Here is a 21,920-nt window from a genome sequence, read left to right as displayed (position 1 = left end):
AGAGTTATCATTTTTGTGAAGTCACAGTTTTTGTTACAGCTCTTGTTTCGGATTATTACAATGAATTTATTATTATTATTATTATTATTAAAATCATGATCGAGATACAACATTTCTTCTTTTGTGATGAATTGCTTTCAAACACAAGTCTTCACTCTTAAACAGGTGCTTTCATATAAATTGATGAACGTTTTTGAAGGACATTATGCTTGAATTCCACAGGTGTAAAGTGTGAAGGTCTTAACCTCCACAGAGCTGCTCACTGGTATCCATTCAGGTAGTCTTCATTAGCACAATGTTCATCCTCTTCTTGCATGGTCACCCCTCTCTTCTTCGTCCAGCCGTGTTTACGATCTGACGCATTATCCGTGGTTCCGTAACTCATTTTCATGTTCTCGTTTTTGAGCTCAGATTCTTCAGCTAGCTCGTCCTCTTTGACAAAGCCACATTTGTCCTCGCTCGTACTCTCGGGGTTGGCCCATTCCTGTTGTTCTCCCGAAGCAAAGATAGCGTAGAAGATGACCCCTGTGTAGTGCACCATGGATGCGATAAAAAAGACATTCTGCCATTCAAGACGGGTCTGTCGGAAGGGAGGAATGAATAAAGTCAAGGAATATCCTGAACAAAACACTGCCACTGCTGCTTGATATGCCTCTGAGATAAAAGGGATTGTGATCAATCTTGCACTAGAAATACTGCTGCAGTTTTTCCAAATGGTGAATTATTCTCATCTTTTAACCAAGTTGAATGTGTCCATCAATTTTCTTTGAGCAGAGTCCATCTTGATACTAAATAAAATTCCAAACTCACAATCTTTGGAGCTTTTATTTTTATCACGATTGGTATAGAATAGAATAGAATAGAATAGAATAGAATAGAATAGAACCAAGAAACAAAGGAAGGAAGGAAGGAAGGAAGGAAGGAAGGAAGGAAGGAAGGAAGGAAGGAAGGAAGGAAGGAAGGAAGGAAGGAAGGAAGGAAGGAAGGAAGGAAGGAAGGAATGTAATGTGTTCTTCTGCGACCCATGTGCCACGCCTTTACATTGAACCCATAGAGCACAGGTGTCAAACTCAAGGCCCGGGGACCAGATACGGCCCCGCCACATCATTTGATGTGGCCCGCGAAGACAAATTGTGCATCAAATTCGTGTGTCATTACTAGAATTGCAAATTGTCGTCACTTTTAATAATATCTTCTTTTTTTTTAAAATATTTGACCAGTTTTTACTCGTCTGATTTGAAAACGAGTCGTCAGTTTGTTTAGAAGCTTTTACTGTATATAATATGAGGTGCTCATACATTTATTTGGGTTGACAGTCAAAATGGCCCTCCGAAAGAAGCTATGACTACAATGTGGCCTGCGAAAAAAAATGAGTTCGACACCCCTGCCATAGAGAGTACAAGATTTATAAAATTAAAATGAATAACTTCATTAGAAAAAATTGTACCTCCTGTATAAAATATCTATAAATTTATTTTGACTGAACTTTCATCACAACTATAAAATAGTCGTTCAGCTGTGCGAGAAAAAAAAGTACCTTGTGAATGGTCAAGGCTCCAACAATCAGAGGGCACACCATCCCAGACAGAGTGCCCACCCCGTTGGAAATACCCATCAGGATGCTGGCATAGCGAGGAGCGATGTCCAGATGATTGACATTAAAGCCTGCCAACAAAGTATGGAAGCACGTGCTTGTCTATTGAACAACATGAATTAATAATGCCTGCTGGAAGTTTCTGCACGTGCAGTAGATGAATTCTATGACCACAATCATAACAATTTATTATGATCTCAAATCCACTTCCTCCATTGAAATGAGTGCAAATTGCATTTCATTTATTATTTCAGCTGTCCAAAAACGTTTTTTGTACGCCTATGCACATTTATAGCTCTCTCTGTCTCTGTCACTGGTGCCTGAGGCTCACATGAGGTTCTCAAAAAGTTGCGGTATCACTGCAGTACCTGAGATGGCAAATCCACTGAAGCCAACAGCAAGCACCAAGAAGGTGATGGCCACCGCACGAGTGTGTGAAAAGCCAACCACCAACAGCAGAGTAGCCTCCATACCAAAGCCTGCAAAGAGAAGTGATGATAATGAAATACCAGCTAGAAGGCAAATAATTCATGTTTGCCTCACTAACAAATATACTAAGATTTGTCAACTGGTAGTAAATCAGTATGCACCTTTGTGGGCTAATGAAGAAGAATGTATTTATTTCCGAGTGTTCACCTTTGGTCTACAGGTTGCTATGGTTTCCTCAACCTACCTCCGCAGTTCATAAGTTTCCTCACATTTGTAGTCGTCATGATTTTGTTACTACGCAGGAAGTCCGCTAGCTGTCCTCCGATCGGAACAACGATTGTCATCACCATGTGGGGCACAGCAGACAGGATCCCCACCTGTAAAAGCAACAAATAGTCTTAACATCAAACGCTGCCATGATTCTTGCTCTCCTCCGTCTTTGTGTCACGAGGTCTGAACCTTGCTGATTGGGAATCCAAAGACTTCTTCAAAATATGCCGGCTGGCTGATGAGAAGCAGGTAGAAGGTCCAGCTGCGGCAGAAGTTAGCCACAATGATGGCGTAGACTGGCATGGAAGTGAAGAAACGACGCCACGGTGTCTTGAATTTCTTTTTGCATAAGAAGCAAAAGGGGGGGGGGGGGGTGTTGAGTTTGTTACATTGACATATTGCATGAAATAATCTTTGCAATAATACCTTATTCACACTCTGGTAGTGGATTGTTTCACCAATGGTGGACTCAATGTACGTTCTTTCCTCGTCCGTGATGGTCGGATGCACCGCAGGACTTCCATAGGCCAACAGAAGCCAAAAGACGTACCACAGGATTCCGAAAACACCTTTTTGTCAATGGAACAAAGGAGTGACGAGAACGTCCTATGTGGTAAAATCCTTTTAAAGTATTGATGAGCGCAAGGCAGAATCATTCAACCAATTTGAAACCTTTGACGTGCTACCTGAGAAGCTTCATTATTATTCAGATGAAAAGATGAGTCACAGCACCCAGACAGGAAAGGGCTGTTTTATATCAATAAATCATGAGATCATATCACCCAAAAAGCGGAGTGGCTTTTTATTAAAACACATCTAGCAAGATGTAAATTTGATGTCATTGTTAATCATTTTAATCAATCTCCATAGCAATTCAGATAAGGTTTATTGCGCAACGCATTCAAAGTCCAACTAACATCTTGATTGGTTGGTGACGATAGGCATCCATTAATGATTCCACGTGCCTTTCTTGCATGTTGGTTGGCTGTGAAAATATTGTATTTATTTATTTGTAAATGCTTAAAATTGGTGATTTGTTACTGGTAAGTGATTTATGATTTATGCAAACTTGCTGTTATGGATCAGTTAAATTAATTTGTGGAATTAGTTTCCAGTGTGAAAACTAAAGGATGACTAGCTTCTACTTTGAAATGTCATGACCATTTCCTCTCTCACAGTTCGTTGATTTATTGTCGTAATGCTCAGGGCAGCTCTAGACACTTTATTCTCACTAATTATGTTTACATTTAACAGATGCTGACAATTACCTTCTTACCATATATGTAAAATACTGACGGCCACCCAATGAATTGAACCATCACACCAGCCAAAGGCATGGCGATCACGGCTCCCGCGTAGGATCCTGGAACAAGATGCATTTCATTTCAGACAATTTTTACAGGACACAGAATGAAAAACTTAAGCAAAGTTATGTGCAATTTTTCCACGTCTGATGTTGAGTCAGCTCGTTTGATGGGGTTGAGGTTATTTGTTGGGCACGCTGTACAGACTTTTACGGTAATAACAGTAAATTACTGGCACCGGGCAGGCCAATAATTTACTGCTTTAACTGTAGTAGTGTATTTGGATTTACGGTTTATTACCATAAGATAATGCTAGGTCATGTGGTCATTTTACAGTGCATCTAGTATTTTTAATTTTAACAGTAGGCTAAAAGATAAAGATAAAAAATCTGATTTATATGAAACCTTTCTGTAACACACTCAAGTGTCCACAATGAGTACATTGCTCATGCATGCGAACATCGATCAAAAACGTATTTACGCAACAAGCTTGCATCGCTTAACCCTGACGACCAATTCTTCCATCCATCTATTTTCTATCCCGCTTGTCTCCATTGGGGTCAAAGGTGAGCTGGAACATACGATCCCAGCTGACTTTGCACACTCTGAACTGGTCGCCAGCTCGTCACGTGTCATTTTATAGAGAGAAACATCCATTCGCACATACTGACAATTTATGTATTCTGACAAGAAACTGGAGTGGAGGTTCCAGCTCAGCCGTGACCCTCGTGGGGACAATTGCAGTACATATAGAAAATGGATGAACCGATGGTTGCTTTAGAAACTTTAACCCACCGCAGAAGGATGTTGTTGCTAGTCGACTGCGCTCGAGAGGCGGGGCCCATTTTGACCACATCCCATGGCACGCTGGGTACGTAACACCCTAGATGGGAAATGTGCCAAAATGAATGAAAGCATGTCCTTTAGTCATTTCTTTGTAACTTCTTTATTCTCTATTCCTATTCTTACCTCAACTAAGCCCTGAAGGATGCGGACAAACATGACACAGCCATAGTGCACCCTCGCTGCGGACGGGATAAACATATTCAGCACTGACGTCAAGAAAATGGCTGCTCCAAACACCCTGATGAGAAAAAAAAGCAGACATTGACCATTAATTACTAATTAATTACTAATTAATAATTAATTAGTAATTAATTGTCCCTGGCCGCTTTACTCATTTGCAGAAAATTAATATCTTTTTTATACTTTCATTTGTCTTCAAAATTCAATTCAACTGTATTTATAAGTGAGTACTGAATATTACAAGGATGAATAACGCGCAGTTAGATTGCATACGAGGCCCGCGACAAAAGTGAGTTTGACACTCCTGTACTCTATTTGAATGTCGTCTCTGCTCCCTGCATCCCTTTTTCTCCTTCTCTGAATCTTCCCTGCTCTCTTTTTCCAAAACAGTGTAAGTGACACTTGTAATATTCCAGCGGCTGGTGTTTCAGAAAGAAATCAGAGGCAGGATCTTTCATTATTAACTCTGTCAGTGGCGTGTCCTCTTTTCCTGTGAAGCTTTTATTACAGGATGACTATCTGCTTCATCGGCACTGCTCGGAGCACTGAACAGGTTTAACCATTTAAACACAACACTCTTGGGCTGTTTCTCAATGGTGTTTGTCTTTTTGTTCCGAAGAATAAATATACTATGTTTTTTTATGCGATAATGACACGCACTCTAATCTAAATGCTCTTGGCATCAACTGGATAAACTGTATTTCCAATACCTGTGGAATCCAGTTATTCGAGAAACTGCGAGGTTTATTTTATGAGGAGCCGGATTAATTACATATTCATGAATATATTGAGACTTTGTAAAAACAACAATATGAGTGACCTACTTCTTGTCAAATAGTGAGGCTACTGTAACTCAAGTGATTCACCTTGTTACTGGCTATGAATGGCAGTGCTCACTAATTTATTTTAATGATATAAATCTCATTTGGGAGAAACATTCATAAGCAAACAAACCAAAAGAAGTCATATCTTGCAAAATCCTTCATAGAGTTAGATTTATGCCTCTCTAGTGAAGACAAAAGACACAATTGACTAATATTTTAATAATCTGTCAATAATTTTGTTGATTATTCAATGAATCGGGAAATTTAAAAAAAAAAATTGTGATAGTTGTAAAAGCAGATGTTTGCAAGTATCTTCTTTTGAATCAATACAACGATAATCCGTCTGCTTTCAGTTGAGAGCAAGCAACAAGTGTCATGAACTGGTAGTTACAGAAAGCCAAGCAAATAAAATCAATAAATAGATTTGACCTGTTAGCAGACAGCTTGTTTGAGATGAAACCACCAGGAATTTGAGTGACAATGTAGCCCCAGAAGAAAGAGCCATGGATAAGTCCAACTGTCTCTGGATCCCAGTTGAACTCAGCTTTCTAAAAAGAAAAAGATGGACTGTGTATAATGAAAGCACACAGCTTTTTGATTAACTATCAAGATAGAATTTCTTTAAATATATCTCAAACAAATGTCTACCTGGAGGACTTCAGTTCCATTCACATATACAGTGTTGTTGTTAACCATCTCCACGATTGCAACACCGAGGTTGCAACGGATGCCGAAGGAGATGCAGAAGCCCAGACCGCTGAGGATGGCAATGATGTAACGCTTGGGCAGACCGCCACAGCTGCAATCCAGCAGCGGAGCAGGACGAGTCATAGATGCCACCGGACGCCCATCCTCTGTCAACTCAATGTGGCTCTCCTCTTCTACATTGCTGCCATCAATTTTCCTGCACAGAAAATAGTAGAATTCACTTGTCCTTATTTGTGTCGTGGGTGAGCTGGAGATTATCCCAAGATGACTTTAGGCAGGGGGCAGGTTAAATCAGGTTGCCAGTCAATCACAAGGTTTGCATGATGCGATTGATTGAAATATTTGAACTCACTAAGTATCCACCACGTGTGCAATCTAATGAGATAAGTTAAGTTATTTTCTTTATTTAATGTAACATGTTCTATATTCTATATTATATATATATATATATATATATGTGTATATATCTCAATATATGTATATATTATATATATATGTATATATATATAATATATATATATATATATATACTATATATATATGTATATATATATATATGTGTATATATCTCAATATATGTATATATTATATATATATATATATATATATATATATATATATATATATGTATATATATTTGATATTGGTCATTTCTTGAGCCCTGTGCAACTGTGATGTCATTTTCAGCAAGTGGCAAAATGGTCAGTCACTGAGGTGGATAAAAACGGGTGGATTTTGCTGCTTACTTCATATTTCACAACGCAATACAAATCAGAATGTCATGTTTAGACTAGTAGGGGCACATAGAACATATTTTTATTCGGATAAATGTCTACTTAAAATATTGTCTTCTTATGAAAAACCAATGATGTCATCATGTTGTGTCAAAGAGATATTGATTAAACATGTTGAAAATTGTGAGTGTAATTTGCGGTGGCATGTATCAAATTGCAATTATTTCTACTTCAAGATGATTCTCATGTTTGTTACTTCAGTTTGCTACCTTTTTGCAACTCTTCACGATAGAAAACAAAACACAGTAAATTAAGAATGGAAAAACTAAGCAGCAATATGAGAGGAAGAGTCTTCTCGATACAACTGTTGCATTGGTTCTAAATACACACACACACACACACACACACACACACACACACACACACACACACAGCACTGTGAATTATTTATCAGACATGAGGTATGTATTACTGTTTTAAAATTGACCCAAGCTTAAATTACAAGCACAACAATTTAGTGTTTACTGTATGGACTGCATCATCTTCGAATTTTTTTTATCCCTCTGACAGCAGACGTCACAACACACTGAGTGAATAATAAATACTTTTTAAATATCTTCCATCGAGGCAGACAACTGTTGGGAAAAAAACTCCTCTCACCTTTGCAGTTTCCCTAAAGAGTTGCCCACCGTACTCTTCACTTCTTCTGTTCCAGGGTTTAGCATCTGCCCCTTCAAAGCTTCCAAAGACATGTTGGTGTCTTTTTTTTTTTCCTAATGTGTCTTGATACTTCTGAATCCTGAAAAATCCACTAGATGATCTCCATTCTTGGTGAGCTTGCGGCCCAAAGATTTGGATCCACCTTTAAGTGGATATAAAGCCCGTTACCAAACCACTCAGTCCAATAATTCAGTGGGTCTCAGTGAGGTAGAGGGAGGGCTTGGTGATGTTGGCGTACCCCTTAGTGCCAGTTTCATCTTCGAGATGTTCCATTTGAGAGAAGGACTTGTCTGTAAGTCGAGCGCATATGAAAGCACTGGATCCAGTTTTTAGTTTAACGGCTTCAAGAGATCATTTTCATACACAGCTAAACTGAAGGCACACCTTTGTGCTATCTCTCCATGTCATATACTCCCAGAAAGGAGGTGCAAGTGTTGTCCAACCCCTCGCTCACTCCGTTCTCATCCTATTTATCGTCACCATCTATATATCACTATTTCGCGCCACCGTCATCTCTGTGAGTTCATCTGATCTCAGCCAGTCAGGTGAACAATGAAAGATGCATGAGATTGACAAGACCAAAATTGCATGAGATTGGCGAGACCAAAGTACATGTTCCTAAATGGGAATTATATTATTTGCTACGGTGTATTGCTACAGTCATTATTATATTATTTGCATTGATTTCACTTAATAATGTTTTGAAATTAGGGATGTTCCAACTTCAACAAGTCTCTTAGTCAAGTGAGAGACGTTGTTACGTCAACACAGAGCAATTGTTTTGCCTGCTGGCAAACACAGCTTTAATATTTGTCCATCTTCTGTTGTGTATCTGCCATTTGGTAACGACTTTAGGTGAGAATAGACAGCCAGCCACTTGCAGACTATTTAGCCTTGATATGATTGACATAGCCTTAATATTGTGCAAATAGACAGAGTAGCTTTGGTACATCACACATCCACTTGGCATAGCCAACAGGAACAACACTGGGGGGAAGTGAACTAGAACTAGACCTCATAATGGTGAAGCGTTACCATGGCTGCTATTTTATCATTTTGCCTGACTTCTAAATGAAAAGGCAACAAAAGACCCCTTTTTCACGAGACATTATTAAGTTTATTATTACATACGCTACTCCAATGCTGAATTTTTATCGAAACTTGTCTGCTTTGTCTGAATATAATTTAAAAAGAAAAACAGGGGGGTCCATTTGTTTCTGAATTCTCCAGCTCAAGAAACGGAACATTTCAAATGATTGACATTTTGTATGCGGCCAACTTTTTGTGAGCAATGTGAGAAAAAACATTTACAGCATAACTGTGTCTTAATACATGTTGTTGGATAGGTTTGGTGTTGAAAAATTGAAAGAGAGGAAACTGGTATACTTTATTTCTTACATCATTTCGTGTCTTTATTTATTACTTTTTGATTAGGTTAATTCATCCAAACTGTATGTAGGTGATTCGCTAAAGCAGTGTTTCCCAACCAGAGAGCAAGAGGAAGACCTCAGAAGAGATTAATAGATAGATATTTATATATGATATTAAAATAATGATGATCCTGTCTTAATTCATACACAAATCGATTTACTATCATGTGCCGTGTAACGAAAAAGCATTTAATTGCAAATCGCTGGCATAGATAGAGGAAAATTATATTATTTGTAAATAATAAAATTTTCCTCTCTTCCTGGCAAATTAAATAAAACTGAATAAATTTGTACTACTTATTCAAATGACAGAACAGGTTTATTTGTAAATAATAAATAATGCTTCCTGGCAAATTAAATAAAACTGAATAAATTTGTACTACTTGTTCAAATGACACAACAGTTTATTTGTAAATAATAAATAATGCTTCCTGGCAAATTAAATAAAACTGAATAAATTTGTACTACTTATTCAAATGACAGAACAGTTTACCAAATTCACTTCACATCAAATAAACTTAAAAATTGTGAAATGGACTCAGAGCCGTGGTTTCATAACATTACTAGTCTACCATCTTGTGGTCAGCGTGAGAAGTGTTGCGAGATTAATGCAGCCCTGAAGCCACTGCAGTACAATGTATGCCTCTGACCAGCAGTAGTTTGATAATCTAAACACATAATATCTCAGAATAAGAGTTGTGAACTGATAATTTAAGTGAGTGCTGCCATTGAATGTGACATTATTTGTCTTATTATTCAATGATAACAATGAAGGAGCCCAACCTAGCTGACATGGGATAAAATCAGATTTAATACCCTGGACAGGTCATTAGGGAAGCACACAACGATATAGCCCAGGGCTGGGCAATTAAATTTGCAGAAGGGCCACATGAGAAACTGGAACCCCGAGCAGACATGCAAATCGCTTCTTTTTTTTTTTTTTTCATTTTTAATACATTTACAAAAGGCATATTATCATGAATTAATAATAAATTAATTCAATACATTGCTGTGTGTAGATATAGTTTCGGTTCTAATTGTGAAATACAAATTTCAAGTAAAATTACATTAATATTGTGTACCAAACGCCAACTGAAATTAACCGTTTCTAATGAAGAATGTGAAATATATAGATAAGCATGAATTATTAAAATAATTGCCAGTAAATACGTAATATATTTGATCAGTATGCATCAATATTTGAATACAGTATTATCAGGCCAAATCGTTTTATGAAGTGTTTTGAAAGAAATACTATATTAGCAGTGTACATTGTTATGGCTGTCTCCATGAGGAAATACCGTTCATAGGTATATAGTTCATCCTTCTCCTACTATAACGGCGCAATAAAATACACTAGTAGTTTGACTTTAATCAAGTTTATTACTTCAGTCATGACAAATAATGAAAACAATGACTTTCTGAGTGTTGGAGTGGCGTGACAGGAGGGAAATACGGTGGTGATCCGGTAGGAGGAGACAAGTGCCATCTCTTCCGCGCTCGCTTTTCCGAGACGATTTCTCTGTATTCATCGTATAAAAGCTGGACAGCTGCAAACAATGTGTCTTTCGTTGTTTATTTAACTCCTCGTCTTGGTAAAGACAGAAGGCGATCTCCGACGCAATTCGAGCGCCTCATCTATGCCGTGGAGTCGTGGGCCCCAGCGCACCGGCTTCAGCCATGGCGGCGGCCAAGCATACTGCCGCCGACGGCGGTGACACAACGGACGACGAAGCAAGAGGTTATTCAATCATTTAATGCAATTCTCCCTAATTTGATTGTTTGCTGCGTCCAGGCTCAACGTGTCGCGTAGGGATTTTTCTGGCGAGCGTGATAAGCGTTGCCGTTCCGCTTGTTTATTCCGCAACGGTGACCGTAAGTTTGCGCTGATTCCAAAAGTAGGTCAGTAGATCAGTAGAGCCAAGTCACCCTTTCGACTCTTTATGCAACGCTTAACTATCTTTCACATTTATAGACACTTCTGCCTAACAAGACCGTGTCGATCTGTCATAATTCCATTTGAAATGAAAGCGTGAGCAGTCTGAAAGACGAGCAAAATCAAATGAATGTTAGCCTAGCATTGTAGCAAGGCCTGTTTATCGGATCTCAAAAGTACCCATTCGAGCTTTTTTCCCCCCATGTTAGGACTGGATGTTTAAATACCACTTATGCTGACTTCATATTTATTATACGTATGTACACCATCGAATCAAATGATCAATATATCACGTTAAGGCGGCCAGTTTAAAGTTAACAAACCCCCAACACTTTGTGATTAAAATTCATGAAAAATCATAATTCTGTTTCATATCGCAGCTGGACATACCTGCATGTCAAAAATGTATTCACTGTCAATTTTACACGCTAGGGTCTCACATAATTTTGTGACAGCCCAACAGATTTGTTTTTATCTTGTACAGAATGCACTTAAGTCATATTTTGACATGCACTAATATAAGGGTATAAAGAATTAAAATCGCATTTTAAATTTATGGCAATTTTCGATTCTTCCGATTTCCAGTTCCTGATCGTAAAAAGGTTACAAATGGGCGGCTTGTAATAAAGGTGGTATCGGCACCGATATTTGGTATCGATTCTCGTTCATACCTAATTTTGTTGATGAATCAGATTTTTTTCAGTGATTTTAATTTATATCCCTGTATTCAGAAACATTAAAAAGAAAACGCAAACATAATCAGTCTGCATTCAAGAATGACTACAAAAAATCGGAGAATATTTTTTGCTTGGGAGGCTGTAATTTTGAGTATATGGACAATTTTAAATTAAACAGGGTATCTAAACAATTCAACGACCATAAAAAAATAAAAATAGCAGTTGATTGGATCAGTCGCTGCACTGCGAGTCAATACACTGAGGATTTTTGTATAAACTAACTAAGTGAGTCTTTGGGGTTGGAAACAGCAGATATGACTTCAGTAGAATGTTCATTCATGGTTATGAGCTATCAATGTAGAGACCAGGATTATGCATGTAGGGATGCCCAATCATTTCTATAACCTAGTTATCAAGCAGATGATCTTTTAATTACTATTTGGGTCACAGCGTGGAAAAGAGCTAAAAATAGAGGTCATGGATTTTGCCTGCATTTGGTTTATCTCGTGCCGTTCTCTTATTTGAGCCTTAGTAGCTTGCCAAATACATGCATTTATTTGGGGGCGGGTGATCCAGTAACATTGAAACAAGTCCTTATGTGACGCTTATTATACTCGATTGCAATAAAATCTTAACATGTATGAAGGCTGTGTGAACAAATATTTTAGAAAACCGAACCTCTTAGCCATTTTGACATTTTAGACGCATTTGCAGAAAGGGCAATAGATTATTAGGGGTATGTAATATTAATCTCTGACATTTAAACATTAACTATAGTATGTCAAAACTATTTTAGCATCACAATCATCATAACAATTTTGTTTACCACTGCAGCCTCTGCCTCCAAAGTTCCTGAACCTACTCCCACTATACAATTTGTGATAGATACCCCACACTTTGGAAATCTCTGCCATAGAAGATTGCTGGATGGATGGCTTTGGGGGGAAAGATTCATCTGTGTTGAAGAGGTGCAGGCTAGTGTATGTATAGTGTCATGTGTAGCCTGTGAGCGCCTCAACCACTGAAGCTAAGCTTTAGTATCCCGCTGGCAGTGCCTGCATTCACTCATCGACATCTGTGTCCAATAATATTCTCGCATGCAAGCTTTTCTTTGAACACTTGGCAAGCCACGATTTTCACTCTTTTCAGATGGAGGAGATTTATGACTCGAGACAACCCCTGGTTTGTTGCCTAATAGATGATCCTCTTACTGTTAAACTATGGAAAATGTACACAATAGAAGTATTTTTTAAACATTGAATCTTATTGATCTCTGCACTGTCATCAATGTCACCCCTGTATTCCCCAATATGTGTAGTCGATATATATTGCATTACTATAATACAGCTGAAGCTCGACTCTATGTGGTTTGGTTTGGTTTGATTTGACTTGACTTTCTGTCTAACGCGGTTTAGTCATGGACCCCAATTTTTTTCATCGTAAATACATACATTTTCTTTTTAACTGTGAGCACTAACTTTATAGCATTTGGAAAACAACACACAACCTTAGCGCAAGTGATTTAATTTCCGTGACTAATTTCAAGTCGTTTGACAAGAAGATGTCGCAACAGCGCTCCATTTTGCAACCACAGAGAAGCATCCAGAATGTTTAAACATACATCAGTGATTACCTGTCATCAGAGGATGTGCGGAATTGTATTAGCTGTGACAAAGACTGCCCTCGAGCTATGGGAATACAAAATGGTGAAATCCATGTAAAATCGAGCTTCAACTGTATTGAGATTTCCCAAAATATTACAAAGATGACAGAAATTTGAAGTTTTCTACACCGAGAAACATTCGACTTCTGGGAGCTCCCGTTCATGCGGCATTTCCATCCACCTGCAGCTTGCTCTGTTTTTTCCCTCCTAGATGATGTGCTGGTTGAGGAAAACCAAATGAACTGCATCCCTCTACCCAGCCTGATGAATCCATCCTCGATGGTTGGCATGTCTTTGAGCATGGAAATGCCCCGGAAGCGAAAGGGCAGTGTGGACAACCAGTAAGTAAGACTACACACAGTATGTTATCAATTTTGTTTCCTTTAGTAAACACAAATTAATAAAATGACTGCCGATGATGACTATTGTCTCTGTTTCTTCATCTTCTTAGGGAAACAAGATTGACCCCCATCCTCAATGCAGATATGGAAGAGGATCAAAACGAGTAGGTGTTCACGTGCGAGTGCACATGTAATTGTACTGAACCTATCTATCTGGGAAATGTATACTAGAGCCCGACCGATAACTGATTCCAATATTGGTAGCTAAAAACAACCCCGCTGCTGCGTTCAAATCAAGAAATGCATAAAATTTCCACTTTGTTGGAAACTTTTGAAAATAATTTAATCAAAATATTGTGTGTGCCGTACTAAATATTGAGGTGTGGTCTGCATTTTACAGTGTTTCTTTTTTTGTTTTTTACACCATTTTATAATAATATAATGTCAAATTGAAAGGTTTTTTTTCTCTACAGCACAGATGGAGAGGATCAACATGCCAAAATGAAATGTTTCAGGTAGTAAACACCACTTTTGACACCACACATCCCAAACAAATGTGGAATATGCTGTTGCGCTCCTGGGGTAAAAGAAAACATCATTGTTTGTCTATGCAGGGAGCCACACAGCCAAATAGAAAAACGAAGGCGGGACAAAATGAACACGCTCATTGACAAGCTGTCAGACTTGATTCCAACATGTAACCCAATGTCTCGGAAGCTGGACAAACTCACTGTGCTCAGAATGGCCGTTCAGCACCTCAAATCCCTCAGAGGTACCAGATATTACTCGGAATGAATCATCACTCCCTATAAATATAGATGAATTATATTTGGAATGTGTTTTGGGATGTCCCGTATTGTTTTCACCACTTATTCATAATTCCCAGAATATTAAGAGAATGAAATGTGAAATCTAGGAATAGGATTTACAGTGGACCCCTTTTAATGTGGTAGATTAAATCTCCATTACAGATCTACTTGTAATATGTGAAAAATTGTGATAGACTATATACTGTATATTTTAAGTATTTTTTTAAAGGCAAAGTCAGTCCACAAATTTTCTTTAGAATATGTCGTATGTGCCCCGACTAGTCTAAACACGGCATTCTGATTAATATTGTGTTTGTGGAATAAGAATTAAGCAGCATGATTCACTTATTTTCGAATGGTTTTGAATTCTCCCACACTCCAGGTTCTGCAAGCTCTTTTTCTGACACCAACTATAAACCGTCATTCCTGCCTGATGAGGAGCTCCAAGACCTTATCTTAAAGGTAGCCATCTGACTTCATTTGCACTAACCTGCCATGCTTTATTCTAATTAGGGGTGTTCCGATCAGGGTTTTAACGATCATCCACCAGTGAGCTCAACCGATTCCGATCCTGATCACCGCACATTCTTAAGTCGCAAAATCTTTGCACTGCAACATGTGTGTGTATTAGGGCTCCCCAATCAATCACATTCTAATAATCACGATTTTGGCTTCAGATGATCTCAAAATTAATATAATCGAGGCCAAACGATTATTTGGTGTTTCTGTTCTGAGACGTGCATGCGCAACTCAACAGCGACGCCCCCGCATGTGTTTAGAGTGGAGATGTAGGCCGTATTAACAGGCAGTGTTATAGTGTTCATATTTTGGACAAACGTGAACTGAACGTAGCACATTTTTGCTCCATGGACGTTTTTGTGAACGTGCTCATTTCAAAACCATTGAATGGTTTTGAACGGCAGTTTATTTTTGTTCAAGGATGCTAGGTTTTCTCTTCTTAGATTTCAAAATAAAACCTTTTAACATGCTTTTCCAATTTCAAAAACATCATCGTGATTTCAATATTAAACAGAATAATCGTGATTATGATTTTTACCCATAATCGAGCAGCCCTAATGTGTAGTTTGCCATGTGTCCGTGTAGTGCTAAGAAAAGGGGGAGGGTACGTCATGAGATGTGAGTGGCCGGGTTTTGCATTGATTAATATGATGATCATGTACTTTTTCAGGAAAATTAGCCCTTCACAATCTCTGGCTGATGATCGGAGCACCACTAATTCTAATTTGGGGGCTTTTCATATGTGTAGTCTCTCTGGTAACGTGAGGGTGTCTTGACCATGTTCTCACAGTGGCGCACCGTACAGATTTTCTCTTTTTTGTTGTCGGCAGGCTGCGGATGGGTTCCTGTTTGTAGTCGGCTGTGATCGTGGGAAAATTGTTTTTGTCTCTGAGTCCATCACGAAGATATTAAATTATAGTCGGGTAACACTTGTTTTTGCTTTATCTGTTTTGTTTGTTTTTATTTTTACTCTACCTGCAGCATCTCCTGACACACTTAATGCGACACACCTAAAAACAGAGTACACATCATCAATCAGCAACAACCACAAGAATGCAGATATTCAATACAAGGGCTTTATCAAACAATTGTATCGTGTGTGCTCCATTTTGACGATGCAGTACTACAAGCCCGCAAACTACTACAACAATAATAAACGTCTTGCCCAATTAATAATTAACAAAATATACATTTTTGTAGGCACAAAGAATAATTGAACTTCTATATTGTGCAAGTTGTCATAACGTAGTCCATGGTCTGTGTATAAAATGAATTCTTGACTTCCATTTAGTGATGTGTTCTGGGGTGTGACATCTATTATCACCATACCCTGTTAATAATTAAAACTATGGTTCTGACTTCTTGGTCATCATTGTAGGTTAGGTTGACACATTTTGGTTCTTCCCTCTAGGTGGAACTGATTGGACAGAGCTTCTTTGATTATGTCCACCCTAAAGACATAGGCAAAGTAAAGGAGCAGCTGTCGGCTTCTGAACTGTACCCACGGGAACGGCTAATAGATGCAAAAAGTAAAAGAATTATTTTTGTTTCCTAAGTGTGTGCGTTCGCGTGAGAACATTTGTGATACTGTCGTATCTACAGCTGGTTTGCAGGTGCAGGCTGACCTTCCAGTGGGCGCAGCACGATTGTGTTCAGGTGCACGGCGCTCCTTCTTCTATCGCATGAAGTGCAACAAAAACCTCAAAGTTGAGGAGAAGGACTTGCAAGCCAGCACGTCCAAAAAGAAAGGTAGTCAAGTGATTCTGTGAATCCGTTTGCCTTATGTTGCCTCTTTGCTTTTGAAGTTCTGAGAAAACTCTACTTACGAACATTTCGAGTTACGAACCGGAGTCTCCAAACTTTTTTGCCTCCATTACGAACCAAATTTGACATCTGAACCCGTGAGCGACTGTCGGAGCATGTCGGGTGACGTGTGTCTCTACCCTACCTTCCCCGCGTGTTAGCATATTGACAAGTTCATACACAGTCAATCATGTCTCCTAATCAAAAAGATGTGAGGGTAGTCAGAAGAGGGTGTCGCAAATGTAGAAATTAAGCATACGTGCATGGATTCTCCCACTCGCCATCTCCCACAGCCCACTGTCTCTCAAGCGCCTACTCCTAGACTAGAGCAAGCTGTCTACGTCTTTCAAGGTAAAGTTCTTATGGGAAAAATCCCTTCTGCTTGCGAACCTTTTGACCTACGAACACGATCACGGGACAAATTCGTAAATCGCGGTTTCACTGTATTAATATCCCAACGTACTATTTCAATTTGGTCTGTATCTGTGTGCACTTAGAGTCGCAGAAATACTGCACAGTCCACTGTACAGGCTACATGCGTAGCTGGCACTCCAGTCAGCTGGAAGCAGAGGGCCAGTGCGACGCAGATAAGCAGGATAGCTCTCACTTCAGCTGTCTGGTCGCCGTGGGGCGCATCCACTCCAACTCGTCCCCGCAAGTTAATGGAGCTTTCCGGGTCAAACCCACAGAGTTCGTCACACGCTATACCATGGATGGCAAGTTTACCTTTGTTGATCAAAGGTAAACTGGAATTTCAGTGCTTCAATACTTTCCAAACTTTCTGTGTGAAACATTTGGGGAATTTATTATATTATATATCAAATTTATTATATAATTTTATGATTCTATATCACAGGTGTCAAACTCAAGGCCCGGGGGGCCAGATACGGCCCGCCACATCATTTTATGTGGCCCGCGAAGACAAATTGTGCATTAAATTCGTGTGTCATTACTAGAATTGCAAATTGTCGTCACTTTTAATAATATCTTTTTTTTTTAAATATTTGACCAGTTTTTACTCGTCTGATTTGAAAACGAGTTATTTGTCAGTTTGTTTTGTAGATTTTACTCGCTATAATATGAGGTGCTCATACATTTATTTGGGTTGACTGTCATAATGGCCCTCTGAAAGAAGCTATGACTACAATGCGACCCGCGAAAAAAAAGTTTGACACCCCTGTTCTATATCATGATTATCCATGTTCCAAATGAGCTATTTTCAAAGTCTTTCGTACCAAATGTTGGTAATGTAACCATGTAGGATGTTTGAGTCATATTTCATAGCTTTTACACATTAATTTACACTGCTATTACTCACAAGTGTTTTGTTCTAATTATTGGTGACTCTTTGCAGAGCAACAACCATTCTTGGTTACCTTCCCCAAGAATTGCTCGGTACTTCATGCTACGAGTACTTCCATCAAGACGACTTAGCGCATTTAGCTGACCGTCATCGAAAAGGTAAGTTAAATTTCTTGACAGTCAATCCCTCTGCCTAAATGGGCGAGAGCTATATCAACACAATTCCTTTTTGCTGCGTCTCCATCTTCCAGTGCTACGAAGTAAGGAGAAAATAGACACGAACCGTTATAAGTTTAAAACAAAATATGGCTCTTTTGTCACGCTGCAAAGTCAGTGGTTTAGTTTTGTAAACCCATGGACCAAAGAAGTTGAATATATCGTGTCAACAAATACAGTCATATCGTAAGTAGAAGCTTCAAGGGTTCATTTTTATCGGCTAAATGTAGGGAGCTATTTCGTCAGCGCTCTCCCTTTCTCTCACTTCAGGAATGATCACAGTCAAACAAGTCGGTCAGGGAACAAGACTGAAGAGTCTTCTAAGGCTGTAGCAGGTCAGTTAAAATGACTTAAAAAGTACTCATTGTATGGTGTTGTAAAATAACTTGAGTCCTGGAAGTAAGTATGGTAAAGGTACATCTACTGTTCCCGCTCATTTATTTTAGAAGATGGAAAGAAATCTCTTCCGATAATACCAGGCATCTCTACCACACCTGGTACGATGATATACGCTGGAACCATTGGGACTCAGATTGCCAATGAGCTGCTTGACTTTAATAGGTGAGGAATAATTGTGATAAGTGTCTACTTTACCTCTCCCTCCTTATTTTCTGTAAACTTGCATTGTCAGAAATGTCTTGATATAATTGAAGTTCATTTTCTGTGCCGTTTTAGAATGAACTCATCACCCTCCAGTGGTAATGTGAGCCCATTTAGTCTGCCGCTGGACAAATCTCCACTCACCACGACTCATCACCAAGTCAACCACAATGTGAGTGTCAACAACAATGTGAGTGAATTTCTAAACTCTTCATTCAAAGTCTGTTTGAAAATACCTTTTAGTAGTTCCTTAATAAAAGCATTGCTGCCATCAAAATTTCATGAATTAGATATTTTTTAAATGAACCAAAAAAAAAAACAATGTTTCAGGCTTCGGCAGACAAAAAAAACTGTTGCTGCTTGAGGATGAGCATGAATATAAAACTACTATTTTAGGAGTGTAGCTAGAAGTGGAATACAATAAAAATTGGACATACTTTAACTGAGACAGATGTCTTGTGGTGTTGACATAGAGAAGATTTTTAAACACATGTTCTCATGCTATTGAAGGAGCGGTTCTGTTAATAGCGTGTGTTACCATCTACCTTGCCAAGTTATATTTAGCCCCCACAGTTTCATTTCACCACCATGTATTTTGCTGTCCAGGTGCCAAATGGGGATGTGACAGAGGAGGAGATGCCAGAAAAGTCCAACTCAGAAGATGAGCTTCAGGGGGCGCTTATTCCTGGAAGGGAGACACTAATGGGTACATTCCATAATTCTTTTCCAATGCCATCATTTAAATGGTGTCCGTGCATGTGCTTGTTTGTTCTCTTGTCTACATTTGTTGGTATCTCCCTCAGTTATGTTGTTTCCAATCCAATTTTCTTTACACGTCCATAACTTTGTTCTCACCCTGAACCCACCACAGAGGACAGCTCACAGCTAGACCTGGACAGCATGGTTGAACCGGGCCTTGGCAGTCTTAGTAATGACGAAGCAGCGATGGCAGTGATCATGAGACTCCTGGAGACAGACTCCAACTTGGGTGAAGGCGAGGACTTTGAAGAGATGCACTGGTCCTTATAGAATCCGCAGTTGAAAGCCGAGACAGTGACAAAAATGCTCTGTCAGGCTGTGTTTGATTCATGAATCAATCCTACGATAAGCTATGTGAACGACTCTTCTTAATAGGCAACTGTGTCGCCAAAGATAAGGAACACTGGCTTTTCTCGGGAGGATCTACATGTGCCTCCAAAACCTTACTGCAATCTGCCTGCCATGGAAAAATGATAATTTAATGAGGCAAATCTGTTGTCATTAAGAACATTGTTGAGACAAACAGCGGTTTGGGAGTTCCGCTTATGTTTTCCACCTACACTTGAACACAGGATGAGAGTGATGCAAAAAATGCACTGAACTGCCCCCCCTCCCTTTTTTTTGTGTTCCATCGAACTCTGATGAAAAAGGAGCAATTCTACTCCTGTTGGTGAACCTCCCCCTTCCCACTTTTGCCTCAGAGCACGTTTTTGTCCCTGTTGGTTTATGAACATTGCATTACCCGCATGTGCAATTCATAATACCACTTAAATAGACATTAAGAGACAATGGCTCATCAATCACCTCATATCTGTCTTATTAAAGCTATGATATAGTTTATTTTTCAAGTGTGATAGTATAAAAGGTGAATACTCAGGACTGATGGGGGGGTGAAAAATAGCCACCCACTATTAACGTAAAGTCACGCAGTTCTTAGCAGCTGTAGCAGTATTTAACAATTTACATTATTCCCTTACATACTTAAACTTGAAACGTGTAATTGTTTTGTTCACATGTGCAACTGTGTTCTTACTTTTGGTCTGATTTATAAGAAGGTTTTTATCAGTGGCAGTCATCTATTCAGAGATTTAAGGGATTATTTTACGTACTAGTCATCATGCATTCCACAAATGTTTATGATACACGTACATTTCTGTTGCTGTACTTTGATCTGACATTTGAATGAGAGTCTTTCAGTCGGCGTTACCTCATGTTTAGTCCACAGTTGTCCTTGCACGCAACACACTACACAGGAAGGCTTGTGTGGGATAGAGCTATTGAACCAGTTAGCCTTTCATGGGTTGGAGGTGTCTCAAACTACTACACACTAAAAATAAGCATACACATTATTGTGGCAAAAGTATTTGGACATCTGCTCATTACAAATATGTATCTCAGCCCCTTTGCAGCACTAATACTTTGAACTACTCTGGGAAAGCTCCCTATTTTAGAGTCACTGTTGTGTTTTATTACAGTTGTGTTTAATGGCTTTGTAGGGCCAGGCCTCATACTTCCTTGCAAAACTCACCCAGGCATGCATTTATGAACCTTGCTGCAAACATTGGTGCAAATTGTGTGGGAACAGAATTGGGTCTTCCCTCCCCAATGTTTACCATAAAGTGGAATGCGTCCAGTTGTAAAAAAAAGTCTAGATGAATTATGTCAATGAAGGCAGAACTAATCCAGCTCTTTGATATAGTATATTTTATTAGGGTGCATTTCAATTTGCAAAAAGTTGTATTATTCATCATCAAAAAAATTAACACATTGTAAGATCATCTGTTACCCTGTTAGACATTTTGTGTATGTGTGCTAATGAAGGCCTTTTGTATTTAAGTGCTTTGTGAAGGATGAGATGCAGTGGCTTATTCTGGAAGAAAACTCGTTGGGGTTTGCAAAAGAGCTGAGACAGGGATGGCCATTTATCTTCCAACAAGACAATGATCCAAAACATAAAGCAAAATCTACAATGGAATGGTTCACAAATAAACATATGCAGTTAGAATGTCAAAGTCCAAACCTGAATCTGTGGAAGGGTCTGAAAATTGCTCTTCACAAATGCTCTCCATGCAATCTACCTGACTTGGAGCTGTTTTGCAAGGGAGAAAATAGGAAAAAATGTTAGTATCTCGATGTGCAAAACTGATAGATATACCCCCAAAATATTTGCAGCTGTAACCGTAGGCGAAGCTGCTTCTACAAAGTATGAACTCAGGGGGGCTGAATTATTTTACATGACCCACTTTCAGTTTGGTA

General features: G+C 38.9%; 2 protein-coding genes across 6 annotated transcripts; one reads left to right on the top strand and one right to left on the bottom strand.

The window, feature by feature from the left end:
* Positions 1–129: 129 nt before the first annotated feature.
* On the bottom strand, positions 130–8,003 carry slc17a8 (solute carrier family 17 member 8). The gene is made up of 12 exons (XM_037255300.1): positions 7,550–8,003; positions 6,096–6,351; positions 5,877–5,995; positions 4,567–4,681; positions 4,393–4,480; positions 3,570–3,656; positions 2,720–2,862; positions 2,483–2,632; positions 2,268–2,400; positions 1,963–2,073; positions 1,538–1,665; positions 130–580 (listed from the first exon to the last, which is right to left on the bottom strand). Exons 1-12 carry the CDS (start codon positions 7,639–7,641, stop codon positions 260–262), a joined length of 1,743 nt encoding a protein of 580 aa, XP_037111195.1. The 5' UTR covers positions 7,642–8,003; the 3' UTR covers positions 130–259.
* A 2,490-nt stretch (positions 8,004–10,493) lies between these two features.
* Positions 10,494–21,919, top strand: arntl2 (aryl hydrocarbon receptor nuclear translocator-like 2). 5 transcript variants are annotated; one of them, XM_037254694.1, is made up of 18 exons: positions 10,494–10,780; positions 12,487–12,620; positions 13,527–13,656; positions 13,767–13,820; positions 14,130–14,171; positions 14,271–14,428; positions 14,848–14,927; positions 15,815–15,907; positions 16,396–16,513; positions 16,587–16,733; positions 17,285–17,528; positions 18,142–18,248; positions 18,341–18,491; positions 18,576–18,640; positions 18,752–18,866; positions 18,981–19,095; positions 19,512–19,611; positions 19,777–21,919. In XM_037254694.1, exons 3-18 carry the CDS (start codon positions 13,553–13,555, stop codon positions 19,932–19,934), a joined length of 1,851 nt encoding a protein of 616 aa, XP_037110589.1. In that variant the 5' UTR covers positions 10,494–10,780; positions 12,487–12,620; positions 13,527–13,552; the 3' UTR covers positions 19,935–21,919. The 5 variants fall into 5 exon arrangements, with proteins under 5 accessions (XP_037110589.1, XP_037110590.1, XP_037110587.1 ...); XM_037254695.1 differs by having other exon boundaries at positions 12,487–12,632; XM_037254692.1 differs by lacking the exon at positions 12,487–12,620.
* Position 21,920: the final 1 nt, after the last annotated feature.

The sequence above is a fragment of the Syngnathus acus genome, chromosome 6, assembly GCF_901709675.1.
Source record: "Syngnathus acus chromosome 6, fSynAcu1.2, whole genome shotgun sequence".
Taxonomy (NCBI): Eukaryota; Metazoa; Chordata; class Actinopteri; order Syngnathiformes; family Syngnathidae; genus Syngnathus; species Syngnathus acus.
Note: the sequence above shows the minus strand (reverse complement) of the source record. Positions and strands in the feature narration are given on the sequence as shown.